At 41.1% G+C, this 10,205-nt stretch overlaps 1 protein-coding gene across 1 annotated transcript in view; it reads left to right on the top strand.

The window, feature by feature from the left end:
• LOC138362931 (uncharacterized) overlaps positions 1-10,205 on the top strand; it is a 166,198-nt gene that overhangs the window by 72,873 nt on the left and 83,120 nt on the right. The window contains exon 3 of the mRNA XM_069321512.1: positions 1-177. This exon is cut by the window's left edge and continues 20 nt beyond it. Within this exon, the coding sequence (XP_069177613.1) occupies positions 1-177 (177 nt within the window). The remainder of the gene's footprint in view (positions 178-10,205) is intronic.

Raw genomic sequence — 10,205 nt, 5'->3', positions numbered from 1 at the left:
ATGAAACTCAAAATAGAACTTGCAAAACTTGAGAGGGAGCAACAGCAAGCAGCTCTCCAAATGAAGGAAAGAGAGGCTGCAATCAAGAGAGAAGAACAGGAACGAGAGGCGGACCTAAAAGAACGAGAGTTGGCCCTCAAGGAATGTGAGACTACAATACTCCGTGAGCGTGAGCGAGTACAGCTTGAAGCAAAACAACGCCACCTGGAGATACAACGCGAGCATGAAAAACAGCAAGCGGATATGGTTATAGAATGTCGTCAGCGAGAACTCACGTTGGAAACTACACACCACACTCAACGCCAACAAGCTACCGCCAGTCTTCCAGTAAGTTTCAATATATCCCATGCAAGTAAGTTAATGCCACCATTCGTCGAGACAGAGATTGATGTCTTTTTTACCACCTTTGAGAAACTAGCTAATCAACTTAGCTGGCCTGCTGACCAATGGTCTACCCTTCTCAGAGTGCATCTTGCAGGTAGAGCTGCAGTTACTCTCAGTACCTTAGCGTCTGAGAATGACTACCAGACCCTGAAGCAAGCAGTGTTGGACCCCTACCTTCTCTCCACCGAAAGCTACAGACGAAAATTCCGTGATCATCTTAAGGCAAGTACCACCACCTTTCTAGAATTTGCCAATACCAAGAAAAGATATTTTATGAAATGGCTGGAAGCAGCACATGTCTCTACATTTGCAGAACTCGTCAACCTCATGCTAGTTGAGGAATTCTTGAGACGTGTTCCCCCTTCCGTCCGTTTATATCTAGCAGATAAAGAAGAAACTGACTACATCAAATGTGCGAAGTCGGCTGACACCTACAGCCTCATCCACCGGCTGATACCATCACCACCTCCCAGTAAGAAGTCTTGGTACAGTTACGATAAAGTGAATACAGAGGAAGTGAGCTCACAGTTGTATTGTAAGTATTGCAAACTCTATGGACATACCATAGATAGATGTGTGAAGGTTCAATACAAAGGAACCACCGAATCACAAAAACCCAAACCAACTCCTCCTAAGTCCGGTAAGCCTGTGATGAATGTTGGTGTTCATGTTAATGATCTTTCTCTTTTCAGTAAACACCTGTATACTGGAACTGTCTCTGCCAACGGTTCAAATCCGGAGGGACGTTTCAAATTGAAGATCTTGAGGGACACAGCGGCTCTTCAGTCCATTATGATGAAATCGGCTGTGCCTAACGTCACCTACACCGGGGAAACCGTCCTTATCACTGACCTCACTGCTACCACTCCATATCCACTCGCCAGAGTCCACCTGGATAGTTCCTTCGTGACCGGTGAAGTCCAAGTCGCCATCAGGGAAAAGCCTTTTCATCACGGACAAACCCCAGGTGTGTACTTCTGTAATGGATAATCCCATCTTTGAATATGTTACAGCAGAGATTCAAGAAAGTGATAAAGTTTTTCCTCTGGTTTTGGTGACCACCCGTGCACAAGCTGCACGACCGCAACCAGCTGACTCTACTGCTACCGCTGTCCCTCAAGACCCTCAGAATCTACCTCCAAATCTTACCAAGTTGGAGTTCCGTAAGTTACAGAGGGAAGATCAATCATTAACACCATTGTTCTTCCAGGCTGAGACTCAACCTGACAGTATCCCTGGGTTCTTCCTAGAGAATGAGTTGCTCTACCGCAGATACAGACCCAGCAAGCTGAAGGAGGATGACGATTGGGCCAATGTCGAACAACTAGTGATTCCCACCAGCATACGGCCCGATATTCTACACCTGGCCCACGGAGCTCTTTCTCACTATGGTTTTAACAAAACCTACCACGGAATCAGACAAGAATACTACTGGCCAGGTATGGTAAAAGACGTTAAAAAGTACGTACAACAGTTTCATACATGTCAGTTGCCAGGTAAACCTAACATCTCTATTCCCCAGGCTCCACTAAAACCCATCCAGGTGCCTGCAGAACCTTTCCACAGGCTCATCATAGACTGTGTTGGTCCTTTACCCCGGACCAGTTCTGGCAACGCATATATATTAACTATCATGTGTCCTACCACCAGATTCCCCATAGCAGGTTCAGTAAAGAACATTACGGCTGCTACTGTGGTGAAACACCTATTGAAGATCTTCACCCAGTATGGATTTCCAAGAGAGGTTCAAAGCGATGTGGAACCAACTTCACCAGTGATCTCTTCAAGAAGACACTGGAGGAGTTCAACATCACACAGGTACTGTCTAGCCCCTATCATCCTGCTTCACAGGGTTCTCTTGAACGTAGTCATCAGACTATTAAAGCACTCCTAAAAAAGTTCTGCAATAACACCTTGAAGGACTGGGATAAGCAACTTGATCTCATTATGTGCATTTTCAGAAGTCTCCCCAATGAGTCTCTAGGAGTATCTCCTTATGAGATGCTCTACGGACGTAAGTGCCGTACTCCTCTCAAGGCTTTCAAAGACTCTCTACGAAATGCCACCTTCAGTGACCCTCAGAATGTGCCCCAGTTTCATAAAACTTAAAACACATTCTAGAGAGAGTACGTAAATTTGCTAATGACAATCTATTGAAAGCACAGGAGAGGATGAAGACTCATTTTGACCAAAGCAGCATATTAAGGAAATTTAAACCAGGAGACTTCGTGTTGGCATATTTTCCTATCCCAGGTTCTCCATTGGAAAACAAGTTTTCAGGACCCTACCGCATTAAGGAGTGCAGGAACAACAACAACTACGTTCTTGAGACTCCTGATAGGCGGTGGAAGACCCAACTGTGTCACGTCAACCTCCTGAAGCAGTATCAAGGTATTCCCCCAACTGTGTTGGCATCAGTCTCTACATTTAAAGGTCCATACCTCCACAGTGAAACCTTCCCTGCTTCTTCCAAAAGCACTAACACTGAGTCGGTGCTATCCAAATCGGAAATCCTACCTGATCTTCATCTCAATTTACAGGACTATAATAGTGCTCCTTTGCCATGTTCTAATCCTATTCTCGCCTCGCCAGATATCACAAAGCCTTTCATCCTCCATGTCGACGCCAGTGGTACCGGCATCGGGGGTGACCTGATGCAACAACGAGGCGAGGAGATTCTACCTGTTAGCTACTACAGCTACAAGGAACTACAGCACGATCGAAAGGGAGCTACTCATCGTCCTGAACTTGCAGCACTTCGAACCATACCTGCAAAGTGCTCGGTCTACCACCATCTACACGGACCACAATCCCCTACGCTTCCTGCAGTGAGCCTAATTCAACAATCGACGGCTTCTACGATGGGCTTAATATCTGCAGAATTTCAACCTGGAGACCTCTACATCAAGGGGTCTGACAACATCATAGCAGACGCCCTCTCCAGAGTCTATGAGGTAGAGGCTGCTCCACCTACCACTCTACCTCCTGAAGACGTAACTTCACCCGGAACCGCAGGCTTCGGGGGAGAGTTGTGACGATAATCTCTTTCAAGAGAGATTGAGCCTGCTCTTCCCTACTTAAAGTTAACAAGTATAAGATGCTACATTCAAGATACGTCACTGGTAGCACAAAACGTTTTGACCAGGAAGCAAAACGTACCCAAGAATCCCCCTACTCCACACACTCTCCACGCCGGCTCATCGTCAACCAGCAAACTACCCATCCCAGCCAGCCTGCTCCTGATTGGTGACTTGCCGACCGCGCACCTGCATCCTGCACCTGATGAATGGCTTCGTGAACCTGGCAGGAATTAACCTCACTGAGGACCAAGTCACTCTCCTAAATCTGGGTATAAACTGTCACGTTATGTCCAGACCGAGTGTGATGGCCCGGAAAGTGGCGTTAGAAATTCTGTTGGACGACATATTCGACCTCGAGACACAACTCCAAAGGAATTTTTTGACTTACTGCGGGGCACACGGGCCACAGGGATAAGAGCCTCGTTGGACGTCGAATCACTGTTTACCAACGTACCTGTGGACGAGACAATCGGGATGATAGCCGACAGAGTGTATCGTGATCCGGCCTGTACTCCTCTTGACATACCAGAAAATATTCTAAGGAAACTACTCCAAGCTTGTACTAAAGAGGCACCCTTCTTGAGCCCGGATGGGCACATGTATAAGCAAGTAGATGGGGTCGGCATGGGTTCTCCCCTAGGTGTCCTGCTTGCAAACTTCTACATGGGTACTATCGAGCAAAAAGTCTTAGTCGACATGAACTTGAAACCGGCCATATACTGCAGGTATGTTGACGACATTTTTACACAGGTACCTGATGTCAGACATCTGCAGGAGCTGAAGGAGGCATTTGAGCAGAGTTCCGTGCTGCGTTTCACTTACGAGATGGAAAAGGATGGGAAGCTGCCCTTTCTAGATGTAACAGTCATGGAAAAGAGCGGAGGTTTCCACACTGCAGTCTACACTAAGGAAACGAACATAGGAATGTGCCTAAATGCCAACAGCGACTGCCCAGACAGGTACAAGAGGAGTGTTGTTAACGCCTATGTCGACTGTGCTCTCAGCCACAGCTCAGAATGGAAGCAAGTCGACGAAGAACTCTGTAGGGTAAGGCAGGTCCTAGTCAACAACGGCTTCTCCAATGGTTTCGTCGAAGACATCATAAGAAGGAAAGTGAAACGCCATGCAACCTCTGAAGAGACAACTAACACAACACCTATACCCCCTATTAGACTATTTTACAGGAACTTCTTTTCCACAGCTCATAAAATGGAGGAAAGGGTCCTGAAAGATATTGTTAATAGAAACGTTATCCCTACAGACAAAAATCAGAGGATACAACTGACGATTTACTATAAAACCAGAAAAACGGCCAGCCTACTCATGAGAAACTCTCCAGACACAAAGCAGAACGCTTTAAAAGAGACCAACGTCGTCTATGCCTTCAAATGCCCTCTTGGAGACTGTAAGCTCCAAAAAACCCAGTATATAGGCATGACAACAACATCTCTTTCTGGGCGTTTAACGATACATAAGCAACAGGGCTCCATTATGGAACATATAATCTCTTCCCACAACCAAACCATCGCCAGAGAAATCCTAGTAAACAACACAGAAATCATCGATAGATACAGCGATAGCAGGCGGCTTGACGTCTGCGAGGCACTACACATCAAGAAGTCAACACTAGCAATCAACAGCCAATTAATGCACAACTATATTCTACCCACCTCAAGACTCCGTTCCAATATAGAAGCATCAAGAAATATGGACCAATAGGCTTTCTACAATCACTTACATTCAATACCCATTGTTTCGTGTTCTGTCTTGTGTTTAGGAATTTAATACCCTATTAATACCACCTCACCCCATCCACCTCACTCATATGTAGATATAAACAAATTGAAGATGTATAAGTTCTATTCAGTTGTGTATGTGTAAACTAAAGTCTTTGAAAATGTAATAAGTTTTACGAAACGCGCTCAAGTGTCGCGTCAGACTAGAAATAAAAATGAATTTTGGAGAATTGATTTTTGAATTACCACAAACAGTGAAAAGAAACGTACGAAAGATCGAGAAAATTCGTGTTAGAATTATTAATCTTACTTTTTCGGTCATATTTAATAATATATGTCTACAGGAAAGACTGCTACCAAAATATACTAATATATATATATATATATATATATATATATATATATATATATATATATATATATATATATATTCATCTATGCAGCCATTTATCCTTCAATCTATATTTCCATCAAGTTTTCTATATATTCATCTATTTTTCTATCCATCAAGTTTTCTTTCTATCCATCTATTTTTCTATCCATCCATCTATTCATCTCTCTATCAATCCATTTACCTGTCCATCAATCTACTCATCTGTCTATCCATCCATTTATTCCTCCATCCAACGACTCATCTGTCTTCATATCTATCCATCCACCAATCTATCTATCTATTTATTACACAGAAATTAATCACACTATCGAGATGTATCAATGAGAAAATGCATAACAGCCGTGACGAGGGTTCGAACCAATGTGCTGGGTGTTCCCAGGCCTACACTGTAGACGACTAGGCAACGACATGGTCAAAATGATTGCAACATGGAGTACTAATGCACCATGTACGATTCTTAAGGCTTCCACTGAAGCCGAACCAGGGTTTTCACACACTTCTCCCATTCACTCTGGCTCTGTCATCTCGGAATGTTCTACCTCTGATTCTCTTCCTTCAATACACAGTGAGCGTGTGCCTGAGAACACCAGCATATAGGTTCAAACCCTCATCACGGCTCCTACGGATTATCTATTCATTCATCTGCCTATTGGTCTATCTATTCCCTGTCTGTCTCATTCTCTTCCTCTATCTTTGTCTCTGCCTCTCTCTCTCTCTCTCTGTCTATCTGTCTCTAGCTGTGATTCTGTTTCGGAGTTTCTGTGTGTGAGAGAGTGCTCTCTCAGGGCACTAAGTCTTTGCTTGATGTTATTGATGTTGAGCTTGCAAGAGTTAACTCCGTTATTTGGTACCTAAAGTTTATCAAGTTGGTTATCATTGGACTCGGTACAGCGAGATGAGTACAGGGAGGACAATAGTTGCGACAAGGGTCAGCTGCAGTCGATAATGCAGAAGTCTGTTACAAGGGGAGACATACTACTCAACCAGTGGAGAAAATATTGCTGTACTCACCTAGTTGTACTCACGTAGTTGTGCTTGCGGGGAGAGAGCTCTGGCTCTTTGGTCCCGCCTCTCAATCGTCAATCAACAGGTGTACAGGTTCCTGAGCCTATTGGGCTCTATCATATCTACACTTGAAACTGTGTATGGAGTCAGCCTCCACCACATTGCTTCCTAATTCATTCCATTTGTCGACTCGCTCACGCATGCGCACTAGCACGTAATGTTGGAACTCTGTCAAGACCTTATATCGTTCGTCCAACTTCCCGAGATAATGGAGACAAGGTTTATTATAAATTATACGATGTTAAGTTATCTTACATGACAACAAATATGTTCTCGCTGTGCAAAAAATTTAAATGAATCCGTGTTCATATGGGCGAGAATATAAAGAGTAGAAATTCGTTATTCAAGTATTCACAGGAAAAACAGGATTTAGCTGTATTGAATATTTGCAGCAAATAATAATATATGGATTAATCGACTATAAATCTATGATTAGCTAATACTGTGGGATATCTGGGGCTTGACTCAATTATTTAATTATTTAATTAATCAAATTTATAACGAAGGACCACCCACTTTTGAGAAAAGAGGGAAACTAATAAAAAGTGATCATTAGAAACACAAGGAAGAACCAGTGTCTATGGATAAATATTAGAAAGAATAATCACTTGAATGCGTCAGATTATATCTAGTTATTATATCTAGATTATATCTAGAATGGACTGTATGGTTAATTAACTAAAGTCAGAGCCTCAAACACCTACATTGGGGGGGTATTGCTAGAACTTCATATACGTCTAGGAACTAGTGTGGTTCGTGCACCAGTTCAATGTTGAATAAAGAATATTGTAACCAAATTATTATAGAATCAATAGGTAAATACAAATAGAAAATATTAATGATTGTTAGAATTAGAGAGCAATCATCTAAGTAAACACATCCATCTCCAGTTCACATGACAAGCATTCAATATGATAATATCATGGATATGTAGAATAAATTGGGGCAATTATATGTGTACAAAAAGTCTTAGCTTTAAGACGATTTCTATGACATCGTTCGTGACTCGTCCTCGTGATCTCAGGATCTCCACATAGAAGCCCTTAGAGGTGACTAACACGAATGTAGTTAACGGCTCATTGACTCTTTTAATTTAAAGGATATTATGTAGCATTGAACTAGGCTACTTAAGTCTCAATATTTATGAAAATAGAAATAAAGATTAGTGCGGTACTAACATTGGATTTTTAGTCGTCTTGCGATGTAACGACAGACTGCCCACGAAATATACAATCTCTAATGATGCATCAAGAAAGAAATTTATACTTATCGATGAGTGCAGTGTATGCTGAAATCTGCCGGTATTGCGTCTCAATCTCAAACTTCCACAATGTTGTACACGTGATTGAGAGTTTGGCTTGAATATCGACGCGTTATTATTTGACCGAGCACTGTAGATCACGTGGAAAAATAATTATTCATTCTAAGCTGAGTATCAGTGTAATTCTTGCTGATAATCCCAACGTCACGTGTCTCAGACTCTGATGCCGCGACTTTCCTGTCAAAGTACGGGCGTTCGCTGCTCACTCCGCAACACGAGCCCACCACCACACACAACGGCGTCTCCTCCCTCAACCCGCGTCACGCATTCACCACAGAAATTATTTATCACGAATAATACTATTTCGCGCAATTGTGGTTGAAATACTTTAATAAAGACTGGGTTGTGATTCTAGGGATTTAAATATTATTGCTTTCTCGTCTTAAGGTGGTAAACGAGAAATGGAGAAGATTATAGTTTTCTCCATGGCATTCACGCGTGACAGAAAAACTATTACTTGACAACAATTGTAACTAAAAACTCTCGATTTAGAATTATTTGGGAGTTATGTTATCTGTAAATAATTATCACACGGAATACTGATGATTTTAGACAACCACATTCAATTTTCTAACACACTGGCAATAAATGTGTTTAACTAGATATAATCTGATGCAATACTGATGCTTGGTTTCGTAGGAATTCCAGCATCCATATGTAGATATAATGATTAGTTTAGTAAACATTACTGTTAGTAAGTTTTAGTGACTACTGTAGTTAGTATATACTAATACTGATTTATTATAATACAATAGTATTGTATTAGTGTTGGAAATTTCCGACATAACTCCGGGGGGAGATTTCTCGGGTCGCAGTGCAATGTTGAGTACTGACATACCTATTCCGAAGTTAGTATTCATGTTAGTATGTTAGTACACACATAACGGATGTCCCGTAATTGTCAAGGACATACAAGAAACTTAAGTCTTGCAAAGAAATTCATGTTGAATGGAACATGTTATTGTGAATCATCTAAAGTTAATGACTAATAAAGCCTACAATAAACTCTGGGACTGGTGTCGCTATGACATGTAATGTTTATGTTACTAAGTCTTAAAGTCTTGTAAACTCTCAGATACTCTAGACGAAATAATGTTATTGTTAATAGCCTATACAACAAATTAAGAATGAAATCATACAATTTAAAGTAACTGAGAATCCACTGTGATGAGAATGTTCTGTGTCATTGTGACTTGTAACGATTTGTTACTTGACCTCACAACACAGTATCATCATGATTACCTAAATTGGATGGGAAATTATTTGCTCTTGGTCAGAGCTATAATAGGCTTGTAGTTTCCGTTTGCATTGTTGAGCAGCTGCCTAGTGGAAACATGTATTAAATATTGAAATATTAAATGATTAAGGTATCGGTAATCAGGAACTCCCTAAAGCTTACAATAAACTCAACAACTAGGGTCGCAGTGACATGTAATGGTGTATTACGTAGTTGCTGAATTGTAGGCAAACTCAGAAAAAGTTCCTAAGAACTGATAACATTATTGTAAAAATTGTATTCTACATTATTATACAGTAAAGTATTATTGGGTCATTCAAGATCAAGGCGACTATGATACTACAGTGAGGTTACAGTCTAGGGTCGCTGTGACTTGTAACTATTGAGTTACTAGACAATAACATCACGCAGCATCATGATCACCCCAAAATCAAATGAGGAAATTTGTTTTAATATGCACTGCTGTGCAGTAGTCATTCTGACTGATGGTATAACTAATTTGCTAACTAGCTAAAATAGCGTAATATTAGAGAACTGAAAAGGTTTGTTCATTAAAATCAAGAAAGATTCTGAGTCGACAGTGAGATTAGTAGCCTAGTCATTCTGACTTATGAGCTAATTGAATTGCAGCTCATAGGCTTGACACTGTAAACTTATTAATACGAAATCAACCTTTACATGAAATTGAGTTTATTAAATCAGTCTCTATAACTATAGTCAACTGTAATTAATTGTGAGTACAGACTAGGCTAGTACTCAGTTGACACTAACTAAAGTCCCTAAACCTACCTAAATAAATGGTTTAAATTTCTAACCTACCTAAGTAGAGGACTAAGCTAATTGTGATAACTCCCTAATTCTTAGTGAAGTTACTCTATTTATTTATTTATTTATGCATATACAAGAATGTACATTGGGAATGTGAGGATACATAATATGGTAATTACAGTCTTGTAAAGCCACTAGTACACGCAGCGTTTCGGGCAGG

This window comes from Procambarus clarkii, chromosome 9 (genome assembly GCF_040958095.1).
Source record: "Procambarus clarkii isolate CNS0578487 chromosome 9, FALCON_Pclarkii_2.0, whole genome shotgun sequence".
In the NCBI taxonomy this organism is placed as follows: domain Eukaryota; kingdom Metazoa; phylum Arthropoda; class Malacostraca; order Decapoda; family Cambaridae; genus Procambarus; species Procambarus clarkii.
The sequence above is the reverse complement of the archived record's forward strand: the minus strand, read 5'-3'. Positions and strand labels throughout refer to the sequence as shown.